This window comes from Bubalus kerabau, chromosome 1 (genome assembly GCF_029407905.1).
Source record: "Bubalus kerabau isolate K-KA32 ecotype Philippines breed swamp buffalo chromosome 1, PCC_UOA_SB_1v2, whole genome shotgun sequence".
NCBI classification, from domain to species: domain Eukaryota; kingdom Metazoa; phylum Chordata; class Mammalia; order Artiodactyla; family Bovidae; genus Bubalus; species Bubalus kerabau.
This window is the reverse complement of record NC_073624.1, coordinates 78,876,585-78,898,251: the sequence shown is the minus strand read 5'-3', so window position 1 is coordinate 78,898,251 and position 21,667 is coordinate 78,876,585. Positions and strand designations below refer to the sequence as shown.

The window sequence follows — 21,667 nt, the reverse complement described above, 5'->3', positions numbered from 1 at the left end:
ATCAAGTGGAAAAGTATATTCTTGTCCTGCAAAAGAAAGGTAATCCAATGGAAAACTAGGCCAAGCAATTCACATAAGGAGAAATCTAAATAGCTAATATAAGAAAGAGATGTACAACTTTATCACTCATCAGAAAAACATAAATTAAAACAGTAAGAAACCACTTTACCCATATTAGAAGTGAAAAAAAATAGAAAGTCTGAAAATGTCAAGTATTGATGAGGACACAGAGAAGCAGTCAGCCCCATGTACTGCTGTTATGAGTTGGAGCTGACTAACATTCTGGCAGCGTTTTGTAGAATTAAGGCTGGGTATATCCTATACCACTTCCGGAATGCATGCCAGAGAAAACCGCCCACATATTCACAAGGAGGCTTGTGTGAGAACATTCATCGCTGCATAGTTGTGGTCAACAGAGTTGGAAGAGTCCATCACTGGAAGAGAACATAAGGACACATGCCAAGGAATTTCACGCATCAGAGTAGGAGCAGATGTATATAATTCAAAGAAATGTAAAACACATTCATGAAACATTAATAATATTCCAGACAGCCTGACTATCCAAGGATATATATGAAAGACATTAGCATGGCTGCCATTGTTGTGGGGGGTGAATGGAAGAGGAGGATGCAGGGAAGAAACAATGTAAGAAAGAAAAAGAGCAGCACAGGGAGGAAGGTAGTACCTCCACTCTAAAGTTCCAGAGGTAAAGACAAAGAGGAAAATCTACTAGAGAAAAAAAAAGAAAGAAAGAAACAGATTTTATGTCTTGAGAGATACCACTCCAAGTCCAAAGTGTCTTTACCTACTCTCCACTGCTCTTACTCAGTTTGTTGTTCAAAGGCAGAGTGATGGACTCTACATGGTTGAGACTGAGCTCAGCAATCTAAGAGCTTCATGGAAGAAGGCTAAGCAAACTGAACTATACCTACAGGGAAGAAGCTGTTCTGACTTAGTGGCCAGACTTTACAGGTAAAGAAAAGTCAGTACTCATCAGAAAAGGACTGGAGTATCCTTAAAGACTTTATTTTTTAAGAAACTATTCAAAAATATTCTCTTTGAAACTTTTGGCAAAGGTCCGTGTAGTCAAAGCCATGGTTTTTCCAGAAGTCATGTAGGGATGTGAAAACTGGACAATAAAAAAGGCTGAGCATCAAAGACTTGATGTCTTCAAACTGTGGGGCTGGAAAACACTCTTGAGAGTCTCTTGGACAGCAAGGAGATCAAACCAGTAGATCCTAAGGGAAATCAACCCCAAATATTCACTGGAAGGACTGATGCTGAAGCTGAAGCTCCAATACTTTGGCCACCTGATGCCACTGGAAAAGACCCGGATACTGGGAAAGACTGAAAGCCAGAGGAGAAGGGGAAGACAAAGGACGAGATGGCTGGATGGCATCACCAATTCAATGGACAAGAGTTTGAGCAAACTCCGGGAGATAGTGAAGGACAGGGAAGCCTGATGTGCTGCAGTCCATGGGGTTGCAAAGAGTCGGACACAACTGAGTGATTGAACAACAACCACCACTTTGGTAAATGAAATGTGAAATTCCAGGTATTGAATTAGTAAAGGCATGAATAAATGGGCTACCTGATCTTCAAAGCTTTGCCACCACCTGCTGACACAATATTTAAATTGCAGTTTTAGGTGTCTGGAACAGTGCTTCTTTTCCCAACATTTTATTACAAAAGTTTTCAAGCATACAGAAAAAAATTCAAGCATGCATTAAACAAATTTTAATTGCAGAGTAAATACCCACATACCGACTCCCTCTTTAATTTCACAATTAGCATATTGCTCTAATTCCTTTATCACACATCTGTCCATCCATCCATCCAGCAACCCATCTTGTTGAAATGCATGGAAAAAAATAAATGAGCAATTACTTTTTAAAGATATAGCTACAAAAAGAAACTTCCAAAAAAACAATAAATGTCTTGTGTGTATGTGTCTGTGTGTGTTAGTTGCTCAGTTATGCCCGACTCTTTGCAACTCCATAGACTATAGCCCACCAGGCTCCTCTGTCTATGGAATTCTCCAGGCAAGAATACTTGAATGGGTAGCCATTCCATTATCCAGGGGATCTTCCCAACCCAGGGGTTGAACCTGAGTCTCCTGCATTACAGGCAGATTCTTTACTTTCTGAGCATCAGGGAAGCTTAGTACATGGCTCTAAAATTAAGAAACAAGAGAATTTTCTCCCTGCTCCCAGTGTAAAGAGCTCCTGGGAAAGAAGATTATCTACATGGATTTCCCTAGTGGTCCAGTGGCTAAGACTCCATGCTGCCAATGCAGGGGGCCTGGGTTCGATCCCTGGTCAGGGAACTAGATCCCACATGCTGCAACTAAGAGTTCACATGCCACAACTAAAGATCCCACACACCACAACCAAGACCTGGCATAGCCAAATAAGTAACTTTTTTAAAAAAGATAATCAACAGACGAGTGGTCAGTTGTTAATATATCCAGAGTTGGTTGCAAAAGCATATAAGCTTTAATCATTTGGCTTGGGGTCAAGTCACTCAGTGAGTGCAACAGGGTGTACTAACTCCTATGGGAAATATCACTGCAAATAAGGAATGAATTCTATTCCTCTCTTGATGAGAAAAGAAGGGACTTCTAAACTAACTACTAGGACAGGGCAGGGTGGAGGGTGGCACTCCTTAGTACCACATTCCCAGATCTGATATCAAGGGAACCAGAAATCTGAAATGTGTGTGAAGATCTCCTAATTTTATTTGTTTGTTTGTATTTTTTGGCATGCAGGATCTTAGTTCCCTGACCAGGTATTGAACCCATGCCCCCTGAAGTGGGAGTTCTAAGTCCTAACCACTGGACCACCAGGGAATTTCCATCCTAATTTTTAAAAGCAGGCAATGAATTTGAAAATTTCTTAAACATCGTGAGGTAAAAAAGTATCTGCAGGCCAGACTTCACCACAGCCTTCCCATCTATGACCTGCGACCATAACCTTTTCCTTATGAATTAATACCTTCACCCCTGTCTGCAGCTCCCCCTCAATCCCCTAATTGTTCGCTCACATTCTATACTTCCAGTCACCTCCATATATCTTCATCTGAAAGTTCAGCTGGCATTCCAAACTCGAAATTGAACTCATCTTTTCCCCCGGAAAAACACCTCTCCTTCTGACTTCCTTATGTGAAGAGAACCACGTCTCTTCTATTCACTGCGATTCAAAAACTCATGCATGCTTGGGGCTAGTGCACTGGGACGACCCAGAGGGATGGTATGGGGAGAGAGGAGGGAGGAGGGTTCAGGATGGGGAACACATGTATACCTGTGGCGGATTCATTTTGATATTTGGCAAAACTAATACAATTTTGTAAAGTTTAAAAATAAAATAAAATTTAAAAAAAAAACACAAAAACTCATGCATTAATATAAGCAAAGTCTTACTGAGAACCCACAAGGTATCACATACTGTTTTAAATAACACAGGATGGGGACTTCCCTTGCAGTCCAATGGCTAAGGATCCACCTTCCAATGCAGGGGATGCAGGTTCGATGACTGGTGGGGATACCAAGATCCCACATACCATGGGGCAACTAAGCCTATGCATCACAACTACTGATCTCACAACTACTGAGCTGGGGCCCTCTAGAACCTGTGCTCCACAGCAAGAGACGCTCACACAGCACGATGAAGACCTAGCACAGCCAAAAATAAAGAAACAAACTGAACATACACACATACGCAAACACACACGCGAGATCGATGAGGCACATTCCTAACCTTGAGAAACTCTTAGTCCAGTGGAGGAGACACTGAATAGAAAAAGAAGGATAACACAATGAGACAGACACTCTAGAAGATGTCTATCCAAAGGCCTAAGGCAGTGTGTAGACAGGAGCAATCCAGGCATCATGGAATTCATTAACTCAATCACCCAAGATCTCTCAAAATCCTACAGTCCCCTAAACCCTGGGGTTAACGCCACATAGAAAGTACTGGAGATAGAGTTTGGAAAAATATAGAAAGATTTGCTCTCACACAAAGCTCACCCAGGGAGCTTGGCAAAGAACAAGTAGGCAAATAAAGGAGCTCGTGTCAGATAGGGACAGAAGTCTCCAGAATGCTGGGAGCAAGTTTGCCGTGTATCCCGTGTTAGAGGCCCCGCTGAGGGGGAGCATGAGGCCTGTGCCAGCTGGAGGGAGCGCCCTTTTCAAATCATTGCCAAGGCGCTCTGCACCCTCACAGCGGCCCTGGATCTTAGAAACAAAGTGAAGTCAAGCACCGCAGAGACTCTTTTAGCCAAGGTGGTCAGGGAAGGTCTTGCTTTGCGATCCAAATGATGAGATCATCTGAAGGGAGGGTCTTTATGGCAGAGAACAGTCCACAGAACACCTCCGAGGCAGAAACAAAACTTGGAGTGTGGGGAACAGAAAAAAGGCTGGTAGGGAGGAGCTGGGAACAAGTCATGTGTGTGTGCAGATACATCAGATTCTGAAGGTCTCAGCTCATTCAGATGGTGTTTGGTGGCTGAGGGGTGTGAGTGTTAGGAAATGAGTTAGAAAGGGAAGATTCCATCCAGATTGTGGAGGGTTGTAATCATAAACCAGTGAAGATTCAACAATGGGGAAGGGGGATTATAGGATGAGATATTTGTTTTGTTTTTAAGGAAAATGATTCTCTTGGTATCTAGTAGGTCAGTTACAGGGTTGCTATGATAGCCAAGGAGAAAAATGGAGAGAATAAAGAAGGGAGCTGACATACAAGAGACAAAGTAAGAACAGCAGGACTGGGTGTCACATGGATACTATGGATGAGAAAAAGGAAGGTTTGGGGGCCTTTATGATCCCCTTCCCCCCTTGGCCACACTCAGTCCCCACAACCCACCAATGCCTCCCTTCCTTTGTCTCTCAGTCTCGTCACTTCCCTTCCATCTGAGAACCCCTGCCTAGTCTCCAGGGAGCCCCTCTCCTTCCTATGAACTAGGTAACACTTCATCTATGCATTCCACAGATTCATTACATCTCATGTCTTAACTTAGAGCTTTATTTCTTGGGTACCTGTCACATCACCCTGCTTAGACTGACAGCTACTTGAAGACAGGAACCAAGTGTTGTTTATCTTTGTATGACTCAAATAGACAATTCTTGCCACATTACAGCTGCAGGAAAAATAGAATCAAAGAGAAAAAGTGGCCACAAACTAAGTTATGGCAGGGTGGCTTCTAACATGCAGTCTTAAAAACACACACAAACAGATTATTCAAGAATGGTGCTCATAAGATGAACCTCATCTTTTTTTTTTTTTTTTTTTTTTTTTTGAACCTCATCTTTATATAGGCTCCGTTGTGAATTCCTTTAAGGTGGTTGTTACGTTTATTGTGGACATTTTTATTATACCACGTATACCTAATAACAATGCTCAAGAAATGCAACCAGTTGTTCCCAAATAATCACAGAAACAAATTTTAAAAGTTGACAAGTAAAGAGACAGATGAACAAGCCAAAAGGCAGAGCCCCAGTAGTCTAGCTTAGGAGACTATGGTGTCCACGCTAAGGCTCCCTTGCTCTCAGTATGAACCCCTAGTCCTCTCACCCCATCTCCCATGGCTGAGCTTTCACTGAGCCACCCAAAACATGAGAAATTTAGAGAAGCAGCACATCACCCCAGGAGAGGTTTATCTCACAAGGTCATCTCTCCTGTTAAGGAGAGAAAAGGCCATCTAGTGGTTAAGATTCACCTTCCAATGCAAGGGATTTGAGTTCAATCCCTGTTTGGGAAGTTAACATCTCACATGGCCAAAAAACCAAAACATAAATAAAACAAAATCAATGTGGCAACAAATTCAATAAAGACTTTAAAAAATGGTCTACATTAAAAAAAAATGTTAAACTCATATGTAAAACAACAACAACAAAAAAAAAAAAAAGAAAGAAAGGAAGAAGAAAAAGAAGAGTGGCTTACATCAACTTTGGCTGACACCCCTAATCTCCAACTTTGGTTGGTTGTATGGACAATCTGTAAAGATTCAGAATTCTCTTTCCTATTTCAGCTTCAAGTCCAGGTGAAAATGATATAGCAACCATGGAGCACAACATTTCAGCATTTCCAGGTTCTAGTTTGCATTTTAGCTCCAGTGAGACTTTCTTTGTAAAAGAGAAGAGAAATGGAGTGCAGAGGGAGAGACTTGTATCTTAATTGGATCTCCACCTATTATTATAACACACGAAGCCCAGGAAGTGCTAGAGAAGGTCTTGAAAACAAACAGGTCTGGACAAAGCAAGATAGATTGCCATGGTGCAACATGAATAGGGAGGAGCCCAGGAAAGCAAGAGTCTGTCTGTACATCTTTCTCATTGCACAGTTAAGAAAGAGCCTGGAGGTACTTCCCTGGCAGTCTAGTGATTAAGACTTTGCCTTTCAGGGCAGGGGGTGTGCGTTCGATCGCTGGTCAGGGAACTAAGATCCCACATGCCTTGCAGCCAAAGAGCCAAAACATAAAACAGAAGAAATATTGTAACAAATTCAATAAAGACTTTGAAAATAGTCCACATAAAAAAAAAGAAAAAACTTTAGAAAAAAAGAAAAAGAGCGTGGACAATAGGAATCACATACCCTATGACTTTTTTTTTTAACATGCATGCACATTTTATTTAACGTGATCTCATGGACTGAGTTTTTTTGCTGTCTCGTTAGTTGTATTTGAAGTAGAGTATTGGAGAAGGAAATGGCAACCCTCTCCAGTGTTCTTGCTTGGAGAATCTCAGGGATGGGGGAGCCTGGTGGGCTGCTGTCTATGGGGTCGCACAGAGTCGGACACGACTGAAGCAACTTAGCAGCAGCAGCAGCAGCATGGACTGTAGCCCGCCAGGCTCTTCTGTCTGTGGGATTCTCCGGGCAAGAATACTGGAGTAGGTTGCCATTTCCTTCTCCAGGAATTTTTCCATATGCATGGACAATTTCACAAGAGAATGAAGACCTGAAAACATGACCAGAGCAGCAAACTTCTAAACTTGTTAGACAAAGAAACAATAAATTTGTGAAGAAGCGACAAGACAGAGAGATTTGGGTTAGGGATAGAAAAAAGTGAAGAAGTAACTAGTTAAGGTTTAGTTAGACAAGGTTTATTTATGCAAAATTCTTTGCCCCCAATTCCAAAGGGCTTCCTTCCTCCTGGTACAGGGAGGGGACCTCTCATATCAGCCTGTGCTACTTCACTATAAAGGATATTCTGGGATGAACTTATAATGTAGAAGAGGGATATTCCAGACTGTGGAGGTTTAAACCAGCAATTCAAGTCTGTCCTCAGAAGTGAGTCAAAGAAGAAAGCCGGGCTTTAGAGTGTGGGGATATTCATCTGCTTCTGGTGTCACAGATGCTGTAAATGACTGTGGCCTTGGTGACGTTGCCATAGACCATATCACTACATGGTCCTCTTCCTAAGAGAATCGTCCCTTCTCCTTTCTGGATTCTTGTCAGTTCTAGTTATTTATAAACTCAGTGTCCCCTTGGCATGGATGGCTTTTCAGGTGATAAGTGAACCTGGCTGCTTGGAATGGGAATGCCAACCCCCAGCTTCCTAGGATTCTGGGCTTGTTTCCTAGCAATGAACTTGGGGTATAGCTTCCCCACGGGAAGTGGGGCATTGGCCCTCAGAACTGCTAATCTTCTTGACTGTCTCCATTCAACTCATCTGGGAATGGGAAAATACTAGGCCAGAGGGAGAACTATTAGGTTGGCCAAATCGTTCGTTCGGGTTTTTCCATACCATCTTACGAGAAAAACCCGAAGAACTTTTTGCTGAACAGTGACAGTCCTAAGGTCCTCAGCAGGTGCTACACACACAGGTAACATAGAAATCTCTTTCCTGAATGTTCCAGGAAATGACTGGAGACAGAAGTAAGACAGCTGCTACCAGACAAGACCCCAAGAGCCCCCACCTTGGCAGCCTGGTGACGTACTCCAGGACCCTGAGGCTGACAGCTGGACTTCTGCTCTTTCTCTCACCCCAGGAAGCTTGAAAATGCAAGAGTGTGAGGGTGACTTTACTTTACATATACCTCTAAATATATTTTATATTTTAATATATGTTTAATGGCTTCCCAAGTGGCAGAGCGGTAAAGAAACTGCCTGCCAGTGCAGGAGATGCGAGAGGCGTGGGTTGGATCCCTGGGTCAGGAAGACCACCTGGAGGAAGAAAGGGCACTCTGCTCCAGCATTCTTGCCTGGAAAATTCCATATGACACCTCTGAATATATTTTATATTTTATTATATTTTAAAATATATTTTATAACATTTTATTTTATATATAAAATAGTTTGTATTTTAAGTAAATTATATACAAACTTTGGTGTTGTTTTCATTATTAAAAATACATTTCTGGGTAACTCCCTGCTGGTCCAGTGGTTAGGATTCGGTGCTTTCAGGGGCCCCAGGTTCGATCCCAGGTCAGGGAACTAAGAAGCCACAAGCCATGTGGTATGGCCAAAAAAATTTTTGTTATTTCTTCAAATACATTTCTGATGATAACACCTCTCAAGTGAACGTAGCCTAGGTCTGAGAGACTGAAGAATTTCTCCTATGGAGGATGTGGTCCTAGGAGGCAGGAAAGTGAAATTGAAGTTGCTTAGTCATGTCCAACTCTTTACCACCCCATGGACTCTAGCCCACCAGGCTCCTCTGTCCATGGGATCCTCCAGGCAAGAATACTGGAGTGGGTTGCCATTCCCTTCTCCAGGGAATCAGAGGCAGGAAGAAGTATTAATAACTCAACTTCTACTACTCGGCCCTTGCAGCCCAGTGAACAGGCCATCTGATGCTGTTATCTAAGTGATTGTTGTCTAAGAGCTTGTAGGTAGAAGACTGAAAGGGCCTACCTGGCTACTCAAAGTGTGTCTTGCTGACCGGCAGGACTGGCAAAATAGGTTTTACCTGGAGGCTGGTTAGAAATGCAGGATTTTGGGTCTCACCCTGTTCTGGCTGAACCAAAACCTGCATTTTAATAACACCCCCACTGATTCATGTTCACTTTGAAGTTTTTGAAGCACTGCCCTGATGAACTGACAAATTACAAATTACTCTTCACTCAAACATCTCTTCAAACTACCATGAAATCCCCATGTCAATCAGCCTTCCCTCCAGCATCAAATATTATAATGCGATGGAAAGCAAATCAGCCACAGAGTGAAACTGCAACCCTTGTGAAAGATGCAGGATTTCACGGAATTAACAGATGTGATCTGGGAGAGCCCCTCAAATCATAACCGAAGCATCAGCTAGTAAGGAAATGGCAGACTGCTTAACAAGCGAAGAGGAACTAATCTACAAGGGTGGTGACATTCCTTCACAAGAGAATGATTTGAAAAAAAGAGAGAGAGAATGATTTAAATATCAAAGAATTTCAACAGGCCCTTGGGGAAAAAAGATGAAGCTCATGAATATCTTTGTAAAAATGACCCACTTTATGATTGTGCTGTGAAAGTCAAACATACAGTTTTGCTGAAAACCTATGCTCAAAAAAAAAAAATTCAACACTTCATTCAGTCTTCAATCATTCTGAGGAGCACATTGTGTTAATTATAACTTAAAGGATATCATGTGAGAGAAATGACACATGTGCAAGGTTTAGGCTCATTTTTCAAGACAAAGTCTAATCAAAACTGGCTGCCACTATTTATCATGATGTTTGGTCCTTGTTTGCAGGGCAATCTGGGTAAGTGGACTTTCCCAGGGCCACTGCTCCTCGGACAAGATCCACGGTTTCTGGTGTTTGTTTGTGGTCTTTCCCCTTTTTCCCTAACGTGACTTCTTTTTGGTCCCTACGACCAGTGTGGGACAATTAATACCTGCTTACTCTACAGCTCAGTGAAGAATTCTTTTTACTGTCCCATTTCCTGGTTGGATATTCAGGGCACAGTGAATATCCAACATGGGATAATCTGGCCACAGAATGGGGTTCACCTGTGGGGTTAGAGCCCTAGGGGAGCTATCTGTCCAGGGGTTACCTTATCCACCATGAGGAAGTTCTCCAACGTCTCTCCGTTTTCACAGGTGACATCGCCGACCTCCCTCACAGCTCTGGGCAGGATCTCTTGCACCTCTTGGGCAATCATTCCTAGACACAAACACTCCATCAGGTTTCGTCAGGAAAAGACCTTTCCCAGGATGGGAATGGCGAACAGGATGTCTTTGCAAATAGATACTTATCCCTCCTCAGTGTTGGCTTTGATCTACAAGGCATTTGAAGCAAAGGAGGAATTTGGATCCCAGAACCACTCTAAGATTAAAATATGTATACCTATGACTGATTCATCTTGATGTTTGGCAGAAACCAACGCAATTTTGTAAAGCATTTCTCCTTCAATTAAAAAATAAATTAATTTTTTAAAAAGTGGGAGTGTTGTTTTCTCCACTCTTTCTTGAGACTCTGAGCCAAAAGTTGGAAAGGGTAAGTGCCTTAAAATCCCTGTACATAGACGTAAGGCTGGAGCTTGATTTTCTCTCTTTTCTTGCAGGCGGACTCTGATCCCTAAATGGTTCTTTTTTCTTTAGAATTCCTGGTCTGGAGTATAGACACCACTCTGCCTTTCCTCTGACTGGACCCACCTGCCCGACCACCTTTCCTCTCTACCAGGAGGCTGTCCAGGGCTGCTTATAGTTTGCTCTGCCATCTGCCCCTTAGCCCTCATCCCATGAGCAAGAGGACTCTGGGGAAACAGCACATTCAGAATCGTCCACCAGTACCTTGGGGTGCAGGAGCTGGGGTGGAGGTGTTGTTGAGTAAAGATGACACAGCAATTTCTTTAACCTTCCCTGTTCTGGTGATGATAGCTCTCACAGGGGACATGTTAGAACGACAGGGTGCTGTCAAGAGCTATGGGCATACAGCCTCCAGATGAAGTGGGAATTAAAACATGAATAGTCGACCACATAAAATCAAGAAGGGAGTGTGTACCTGTCTGATGGGCAGTGTTTATTCCCATTGCAGACGCAAATTCAGGCTTGTAGTCATATTCAACAATCCTCATTTGGGCTATTCTTCTCAGCTGTTCGTTTGTGTCAACCTAATGGAATTAAAGAGCAGACTTCATGCACATAGATGTTTGTTATTCAAAGTAACACTCTGAGTGACCCAGAGAGACAAAGAATGTTGGCACTGGGACTGTCCTTTCCTTTTGCCCAAACTATTTTAAGAGAAATTTATGTTTTTCTCCTCCAAGAAGCAAAAATTTCAAAATTCATATCAGTGACTTCCATCCACTAGTTTATAAAATGAGCCAGAATTAAATGGCTAAATTATAGGGAAAAACATTTTTTAAAAAATAAAGGACTTCCCTAGTGGCTCATTGGTAAAGATTCCACCTGCCAATGCAGGAGACACGGGTTCGATTCCTCATAGGGGAGGATCCCACATGCTATGGAGCAACTGAGCTCCTGCACTACAACTACTGAGCCCGTGCTCTAGATCCTGGGACCACAACCACGAGCCCACGTGCTGCGGCTACTGAAACCCAAGGGCCCTAGAGTCTGTGCTTCCACAACAAGAGAAGCCACCACAATAAGAAGTCAACACACTGCAACTAGAGAGTAGCCCCCGCTTGCCGAAACTAGAGGAAAATCCCATGCAGCAATGAAGACTCAGCAAAGCCAAAAATAAATGAAATTTAAGTAAATCACAGGGCAAAAGCTCCCTCATTCACTACTCTGTCCTCACTTCTCTCTGCTAAGAGTTAAACCATCTTTTTGAGAATGGAGCTGGCTGACCTTGGAGAGAAACAAGTGCTGTTCAAGACAGCAAGATATCATTTCCAAAGGAGCACGCAGTATAAGCACCCAACAAATACAGCCAACCTTGTATTTATAAATTAAAAGGGCAGGGCTTAGCTCAAGTAACAACATTTGAAGAACGGGTATATAATACATCATTGAATTGCTGGTGGACATCCTGCTGGAGAAAATTTCTTCAAGGAGCAGTTTGCAAGCCCATATGATCCACCAGCAGGTCCCTCAAAATTCAGGGTTCCTTCCTACAGATGACTTCTCCCCTAGACCACCCTAACCAGGGGTCCTCCTCTGAGCCAACCACTCTTACAGAAGTAGTTCAAACACTCCCAACTGTCACTGAAAATTGCTCAAAATAAATTTCATGGGTGCCAGCAAAATGATAACAATAAAGACAATATAGTGGAATTTTCCTAGGGCTAAATGTGCTGATTCAAAGGCTTCTTTTTCAATTAGAGTTTTTAAAAAATGAATTCATAGTAATAGCATGATCAATTTTTTTAATGACCTAATTTGACAAGTTAAAAAGTTAGCAGTACTATGTGGGTCCCTAAATTTTCTTTTAGGGAACATAACTGGATTATGGCACCAGCATCTCTTGGCAATTAAAAATATACCACCTGGACATCATCTATATGTTGAAACAACTAGAAATGCTTTTCTGTTATTTTAAGAAATCCCTGCTTTGCCCCTTAACTCCTCCCTGCACTCACTCTGTCGAGTGAGTAGGAAAATTCTTCCAATATCAGAAAGTCTCTCTCTTCATCCATTTGGTATCAGAAGTTGTGACTTGGTGCTTAACTGCATAAATGGACTAACTTTATTTCAGGTACTTGTCAGGGAACTCACAGCTGTTTTGATCATTGCTGTCATCAAAAGCTTAGTTCAATTCATTCATTCGCTGCTTCATTGGACTAATATTCACCAATCACCTTTGATATAGCAGGTACTACACTAAGTGTTGAAACTTCAAAATGATTGCTCTTTTAAAGTTCATGGTCTAGACAGACTCATCCCATAAGATTATATTACAATGTGAAAAATGCAGGTGAGGATGGAATTATGAAAAGAGAATCCCATCAACTCCAAGGAGGTACCTAAAGTATTCTCAGGGGACTGTGGGAAAGGGCTTACCAGAGATGGTGAAGCCCAACAGAGATCTTGGCTTATTTCAGTTCTCAAACACACTCTGCCCCTCCACAAGGTCAAGACCTTTGCTCAGGGCATTTCCTGCCTCAGAAGCTCTTCCTTCCTTTTCCTCTACCTCCACGTCCCCAATTTAAAACACCCCTTCACCAGAGAAGCATTGCTTGACCTCCAAGACTAGGAAGGCTCCCTCTGCCTTACATGCAGGCATTAATCAATTCATCACCGAACAACTAGTGAGTCACCTTGACGGTCTTATTCTATTGAATAGATATCCTTGTGAGGGTGAGGATGTATTTGAGCCCATGGTATTCTGTTTGTCACCCTATCACCAGTTTCTAGAACAATTCCTCACGTGTAGTAGGTGCTTAACTAATATTTATTAAATAAATTAATAACTTTAAGATAGGAGTGGGACTTCACTGGTGGTCCAGGGCCTGGGACTCTACACTCCCAATGTAGGGAGCCCAGGTTTGATACCTGGTCAGGGAATTGGATCCTGCATGCTGAAACTAAGATTTCTCATGCCACAGCTAAGACCCAGTGCAGCCAAATAAGTAAATAAATAAAAGACAGAAATTAGTCAAAGACAGATGTCAGCTAAGGAAGGGAGTGGAAAGGGTAAGAATAAGACAGGAATGCTGGGCAGAAAGAACACCATAAGCCAAGTCCTGAGGCAGCAAATCCCCTGAATTATGTCTGCACGACCGAATGCAGAGTTCGGTGTGTCTAGACTGTAAAGCTGAAGGCCAGAGCAAGGAGACCCCTGCCAGCCATACCCAGATGGAGCAGTCAGAGTCTCATATTGCCCTGTGTGTACATGTCACTGTGAGCCACTTCATTCATTCAACAATATTAAATGAGTAGCTACTATGTGCCAGATACTACACCAAGCCCTGGAGATTCAAGGAGTAGTTCTTATTTGGAGCTTAAACTTTCATGAAAGTTCCTTCCCTGAGGCTGAGACCCATATCTTGACCATCTAAGAACGAGCAGAGCACCTGGCACAGTGTCTGATAGGTAACAGGCACCCAGACTTTGAGGGAAGGAATGAAAGAATGGAGGTAGTGAAATGGCAGAACCATCACTGACGCTAACAGAATTGAAGGCAGGGTCAATCAGGAGCCAGTTAGCCGGGCCCTGCCCTGGCCCCCACTCCCTACACTCTTGGGAGACCTGTGCCCAGTTTTCCTACTTCTCATTATCCCCTTGCTTCCTGCATGATGGCCCATCAGAGAGCAAAGCGGAGGCAGTGCCAGTTTCTTTGTTGCAGAGGGAAACCAGAGGAGAATGTGCCCTCATGCCAACAGTCCAGGCTACACAGAGGGAAAATAACTCCTGCTGTCTAAGTGGGATTCTTGACTTCGTTTTCCCTTAAGACATATTCCCAGACATAGCAATTAGATTCACTAGGACTACTACCATTGTATTTCAGACAAATTTTTGGCCAAAGAAAATTTTAAGGATTGACTTGGGGAGCTAAACACCTTCTAGAACAATCTTTATCTAAGAAAATGCTCTCGTGACTTCTAATGCTGGATTGTAGACTTTCCAAAGCTAAATATAAACATCTTGAGTTGCATGTTCCCTGTGGTATGTACAGTTGGCCCAGGGAAACCTCTAGAGACAAGGGCTTGTGCCTCTTTGGAATCCTCTGCTAGAAACTGTACCAAGGCCACCATTCAACCCCATGCCTTGCTCACCGGTGTGTGTTGAGTGAGAGCCTAGTGAGTGAATCTGGGCATCTGATCTTGCCCACAGTAGTTTTGGAAAGTTTTGACTGTGAATGCAAATGGTTGTCTCTGTCATGCTATCTCACAGTCAAGGTTTCCATACCACTAACTCAAGCATTGTACCGCAGAGAAGACATCGCAGACCATGGACTCCAGTCTGTTTAGGGAGGGGGATCTCATTACACATGGCCCACAGCCCAGACTATCAGTCTCCCATCAGGAGCAGCTTGAATGGCACGAGCTCACCCTGAACTTCTGATTTGGCTCTTGGCCCTAAAGGGAGACTTCACATGTTTGGCTTTCTTAAACTCATCACACTTTTGTCTTTAACTAGCACACTGCTGGTACAATTGGGAGAAATGGTCTAGACCATTGTTCTAGACCAACTGAAATGGTCTAGACCATTTCACCTTAACTGATTTTTTTTTCCCTGGCTTTTCTTGTTTAGTCCTTTGCTGCCTTATTTTCAGCCTTTACCACAGAATTTGACTGATGCGTTCAACATTCAACTTCTTTCTTTCTTTCTTTATTTTTGCATTGACATTACTGTTCTTCATGCCCCTTTGGTTCTCATCATACCCTTTCCACCCTAATTTTGCTCAGTTTCCATTGTAAAAGCTGCGTTTCTTCTCCAGGTTACTATCGCCTCAGTAAATACCATGCCTAGGTAAGTGAAACTGCTCTTCACAGAGGCCAATCTCATTTTCCAGAGCTTCTGTTTTGCAGGTTTTAGTCACATCTGCTTTATCGTCTCTGTGTCTTGGACGTGAGTCCACCTGAGTCCAAGAAATCTCCTCCAGGCCTCTCCACACAGGGTGCTTGTGTGCTTATTATCTGCAAAGCCCCCTCCCCGCTGCCTGGAGTGAGGAGACGCAGCCAGGCACTCGGCAGCTGACGTTTGTCCTCCCATCACAGTGCCAGGCACAGGTGTAGCCGCAGCAGTTGTTCCACAGCAGTTAATCCAGAAGCCAGCTCTGGTTATCATGCCTCCTTAAAGAATGGGAAAAAGCCTGCTGTCCTATGCTTGCAATCAGATCAACCAAGCTTCACTTCCTGGCATGTTTGGAAGAATGGCCTTCTTTTTAAAAGTTGGGAAAATTGAGTCAGGGAGAGGTGAAGATGAAGTTCACGTATCTGTCAGCACCATCATCAACATTACCATCATCTGTCTTGTCTGTAATAAATGGCGAATGAGATAAACAAGATTTCTAGAGACATGCATTTTATAAGTGTGGATAGACTTACGAAAGACAAAAATATTAATGTGAAATAATGGATGAATTATGTATATAACTTGCTTTTTTACATCAATAATAGTAATATCCATTTATATCTGCTTAGCTGTATACATCTAAAAAATGTTTCCCATATATGAGCTTAGAAAAAAATCCTTTAATGTGAGTGAAATGAATATAGGTATTCCCCACTCACAGAATAATAAACAGAGGCATAGAGTATGTCTGGGCCAAAGTTCCTGAGCAAGTAGGTACCAGAATCAGAGCTCAAACTAGCCTTCTAACCAGGGACTTGCTTTTCTTTCTTCCCTCCTACTGCTCTGGGCAGGAAGGGGACACAGGAACTTCTCATCTAGAGCCTTGATTGGATGACACTGCACTGTATGGAGAAGCTTCCTAGACGGATTTGAGAAGTTCCAGGGAACCTTGTTATTTTAAGACAATACATTTTCTTCAAACCAAGGAACATCATTCGATGAAGACATTTGGTAAATGGTAGCAGGAGGGATTATGGAGGACTCTCCCCACTTGTCATCTTCTGCTTACATTTAGATAAGACCTGGTGGGGGATTGTAGAGCCAGTTGCAAGGATGAGTTTGAGTTGGTGTGATCTGAAGCACAGACAGTTCATCTCTTTTTAAAAGGCAGAAGCATGGTATCTAAGGCTGGTATCTGGAAATGTATATGAGAACCTCCCAACCCGGAGAGTTCCCATCTGGCTAGTAGGTCACAGCTCTTCTAACATGAACCGCAACTTTGCAATCAGTATAAAAGTCTACAATTACAGCCTTTCTCTGGGATTCTCTCAGCCAACAAGGACATTCCTTGGCTAGTTTAGAAAAACCAGTGCAGATCTGCACTGGGAAAGGAATGCAGTCTGGTAGCATGGCCAGTGATTTTCAAATTAAGTCTCCTATTAACTGAGAAAGAATACAGAAAGGAGATTTAAAAACACCATTCTGCCACTGCCTCAAAAATGTTTACAGGAGACGCAGTATGTGTGAGAAGGTGGAGAGGGGGCAGAAGCAGTGAATGGGCAGCAGAATTAAGGTTGGAATGACCTGGCATTTTCATCCTGACCCCTTAGGTCTTCATAGCATTTGAGACTTTCCAAGATGATTCAGTACTTATCTTCTCCATGGGTTAAAAATTATAAAAGACTCAGTGGGGTTAGGCAGAGAAGCAACATCTCTACCTTATGGATAAAGACACTGGCATTTCAGTGAGGTTAGGCATTTTTATCCAGGCAAGCCCAAAGTGAACAAGTAGTCTCCTGCTTTCAAGGCCTGATTTCTGATTTTTATAAGGCATGCATGCCTCATTACAGAGGGAAAACGTCTTGACCTGGAAACTGGGGATGATGGGGTTGCCTGAGTGAGGAGGTGAAGTTTCTCTAAGTGTTCTCAGAAGGATGCTGAGCAGGGAAGACAGTGGCTGGCAGGCCTGGTACGAGGGACTCCCGGAGGAAGAAGGTGGAGAGGCCCAGGAGAAATATGAGCAAGAACGGACCTAAGACAGTGCTCCAAAGACGAACAGGGAGATGGAAGTGTGGAGATGGAAAGGAAAGGCAAGCTCCAGTGGTTGACAACAGAAAAGCAGCAGCCTGTGGAAAATAACTCGGAGACTTCTTGCTTGTGAAGCCAGTGTCACGCTGTCATGGCCCACTACTCCTGGGAGGTAAATGCATTCTCTCGGGTAGGAACTGCATTATAGTTTCAGCAGAGACACCTAACGACTCTAACGCTTATAATTGTTAAGCGTCATGTTTATCTCATGCCAGCAGGTGATGTGGAGAGATGCCCCGTGTCCAGCGTGTCAGAGGCCAGGAGGGCCCAGAACTCCTGACTCGGGTGTCAGAGGAGGTGTCTGAGGCCTGCCCCCTGCTCACCTCCTGGACGTTCTGCTTTGCCCGGCTGTCAGAGGGATGCATAATCGTCCCCATCACTTTCATGTTGCCACAGACAACCAGGGCTTCGTCCGGTGCATCTGTGTTTATGCCCACTCGACCATGACAAACGACAGACTCTGGAACTTGTCCTCGCTGCCATAATGCATCAATGTCATTTTCAAATTGCCCAGGGTTGGAGGCCTAGAAAAAAATACATAAATACATTACAATTAAAGTTATGGACATAGGAACAAATGATTGCTTTATTCCTCAAAGGAAAGCGGAATGTTAGCTAAGTCTTCCACTTGAGAATCATTTGTCAGATGGGACATTCTGACATATTCTAATAATTGCGGCCCAGGAGAATAAGGAAGTCTCCTTTAAATGCTCTGTATCCTCCACAGACCCCGGTCCTGCCTCTACCAGCAGAAGCTCAGCATGTCATGGTTTGCAACATCCAGTCTCTATATGGAACTAAAAATGTGTCAGTTATAGTAGGTGGATGATAAAGAAGAAGGAAAAAACCTCAAAATGAGTATCTTTTTAGGGAGAATAATAATAATGATTTAAAGCCAGAATATTATGTCAGAAAATATTACAAGTTTATTAAAGCTCAGATAATTTTTTAAAGCCCTTGCAGTTAGTTAGCCCTTTTATAGTTCCAAATCACCTTCATGTTTATGATTTCACATACAGTTGACAAGCAAATGACAATACAAGCATAATTAATACACCTCTGCTGCTGCTGCTGCTAATTTGCTTCAGTCGTGTCCAACTCTGTGCAACCCCATAGACAGCAGCCCACCAGGCTCCCCCGTTCCTGGCATCCTCCAGGTAAGAATACTGGAGTGGGTTGCCATTTCCTTCTCCTCAGCTATTCCCTAAGCACAGATGATACTGAAGGAAGCATTGTAACAGCTACATTTGCTGAGTGCTAATCCACACCCCAATTCCATGAGATAAGACCATTATCTTCCTTTTAGTATATTGAGACTCTAAAAGAATAAGCCTATTTCCCAAGGTCACAAATCTAGTAAGTTCTAGAGTTGTAATTATACTTCCTTTGATTATTAAATAATGATTCTAACTTTGACTTTTGTGTGGTATTGCACAGAAGCAGCCCTGGCTGAATGCAGTCTTCCAGGAAAAACCAAGTGGATCTATCAGACTAGAGAAAGTTTTGGCGGTTTTATTGTTATATAAAAATTTTTTGCCAAATAACTTTCTATTGTACTGCTTTCCCTCTGCCCCATTTCCCTGTAGCCAGTGAACATATTTCCACATATCTTTTCAAAACCTATTTATTTATATATTTGGCTGCACTGGGTCTTAGTTGTGGCTTTCGGGATCTTCTGTTGTGGCATGTGGACCCTAGTTCTCTGACTGGGGATTGAACCCTGGGCCCCCTGCAGTGGGAGCGTGGAGTCTTAGCCACTGGACCACAAGGAAAGTCCCATATTTCCACATATCTTTGAGTAGGGAATCAATGAATCCATAAAAATCCTCCCAACAAAATTAATGTTTTTAAAATTATGACCTATCCTTCTCTACCTACTCTCTTGGTGTTATTTGAATGTTTTTACCATAGTCGTGTGTTACTAATTTACAAATAATAATGAAAAGAAATCTCAAAGTTTATTGCTAAATTTGGGTTCAGTTAGGAAATTTAGGTGTCTTCTACTTCCAGTTTCATTCCCACCTGTCTGAACCCTGATCTGCTTGGAAGACTCAACCATTGACACCACATAGACAAAAGCAGGGAAAGAATATACAGCAACTTTGAACAGTATTTTGTGTGAATTCACTTGAACAAAGAGCTTTTCTGTAAGGTCCCCAGAGCCTCCTTGGTTGTGAATGGCAATTTGGCTTTGACTCAAATCCTTTTATAGTGAGCAGTCAACTAAATCCAAAGGTATGCCATACAAAATGCTGATGTATTTTCCTCTGCTATGAACATAATGAGCCACTTCAAGGAAACAAAACAGGACAGTGATGGATTTTCTTTTCCTTAATGAGCTCTGGGATAATTATGATCCTGTTGGTAACTTGATAGTACTGGAACAGCAGATATAAGTAGGTTCAATTTTGGGGGAACAATTACAAGAATCTCACTTGGCTTTCATCAAATGAAAACTCAAATTCCTAAAACATATTCAAATCATTTTGGATGGTCCAGAGATCCACAAGGTTTAAAATACAGAGCCTTGAAGAGGATTCCTCCTCAGTAATGTGTGTGTGTTCAGTTGTGTCCGACTCTTGGCGACCCCATGGACTGTAGCCTGCCAGGCTCCTCTGTCCATGGAATTCTCCAGGTACGAATACTGGAGTGGGTAGCCATTTCCTTCCCTGGGGATTCTTCCTGACCCAGGGATTAAACCTGGGTCTTCTGCATTGCAGGCAGACTCTTTACTAGTGGAAAATGTTATTATAAAATCTGTGAACTTATTTCCCTTCTCTAGTAACAGGAGTGTTAATGTATCAAAGCAAACTGAAATGGAACCACAGAAAAACATTCTGGGATCACGAATTTGTGCTCAGATGTGGCCCAATAGTGGTTGATTGCTCTCAAATGCCAAAATAAAGTTTATAGAATACTTTTATTTGCCACAGCCTTACATATTTAGGGATGACCTGAACATTTTAGTCTATATTGTGACACAAACTGGCTGTGTGACTTTGGGAGACTTACTTAACCTTTCTCTACTAGTTTTCTCCTCTGACAAATACAGATAATAATGTCTTTACCTATCTTATGGGGTTGCAGAAGTTAATTGAAATCATGTATGCATGAACACTTTGTAAAAATGAGGATGAATGGTCTCAAATTCATGCTAATACAATTTACTGTGCATAGTAAGCACCATTTAACCTGTAATCAATCAATCTGTCCCCTCAGTAGCATCTGCAGAGCTACACAATTCCGAGGGAGCTCCGTTCACAGAGAATACAGTGGAAATGGCGCCCCCTGCAGATGCTTGGAACAGGAACCATCACTAGTAGCAAAGTTTGGAAAGGAAAGCTGGATTTCTTTGCTTTATCAGTTGGGCTTCTAAAGAGCAGCCAAAGAGCATAATAGGAAAGCTTGAGCTGAGGAAGGCAAGAAACTCGTTCTTGTACCTTTTGAAAGGACTATTGAAAATGGGCCTAGAGATGCGATCTACCAGGGCTACTCAATGTGTGGTCCTCAGGCCAGCAGTATCAGCATCTCCTGGAAGCTTGTTAGAAATGCATAATCTTGAGAGAGTAGCACTGAAACATATACATTACCGTATGTAAAATAGATTGCTAGTGGGAAGCTAGTGAGTGTCCCTTGGACAGCAAGGAGACCTAACCAATCAATCCTAAAGGAAATCAGTCCTGAATATTCATTGGAAGGACTGATGCTGAAGCTGAAACTCCAATACTTTGGCCACCTGATGCAAAGAACTGACTCTTTAGAAAAGACCCTGATGCTGGGAAAGATGGAAGGCAGGAGGAGAAGGGGATGACAGAGGATGAGATGGTTGGATGGCATCACCAACTCAATGGACATGAGTTTGAGTAAATTCCAGGAGTTGGTGATGGACAGGGAGGCCTGGCGTGCTGCAGTCCATGGGCTCACAAAGAGTCAGACATGACTGAGTGACTGAACTGAACTGAAGTGAGCAGGAAGTTGCTTTACAACACAGGGAGCTCAACCCGGTGCTCTGTGAAAACCTACAAGGGTGGGATGGGGTGGGGGGCGAGAGGGAGGCTGAAGAGGGGGCACATACATAAGTATACATATGTATACTTATGGCTGATTCACATACCTGTCCAGCAGAAACCAACACAACATTGTAAAGCAATTGTAAAATTAAAAATAAATTTTAAAAGATAAATTAGAAAAAAAGAAGCGCATATTCTCGGACATCTCCAACCTACTGAACCAA

General features: G+C 42.7%; 1 protein-coding gene across 1 annotated transcript in view; it reads right to left on the bottom strand.

Moving 5' to 3' along the window:
• Positions 1-21,667, bottom strand: part of MYRFL (myelin regulatory factor like) — a 121,249-nt gene that overhangs the window by 30,946 nt on the left and 68,636 nt on the right. The window contains exons 11-13 of the mRNA XM_055580380.1: positions 17,757-17,957; positions 10,928-11,036; positions 9,978-10,087 (exon numbers count right to left, since the gene is read on the bottom strand). Of these exons, the coding sequence (XP_055436355.1) occupies positions 9,978-10,087; positions 10,928-11,036; positions 17,757-17,957 (420 nt within the window). The remainder of the gene's footprint in view (positions 1-9,977; positions 10,088-10,927; positions 11,037-17,756; positions 17,958-21,667) is intronic.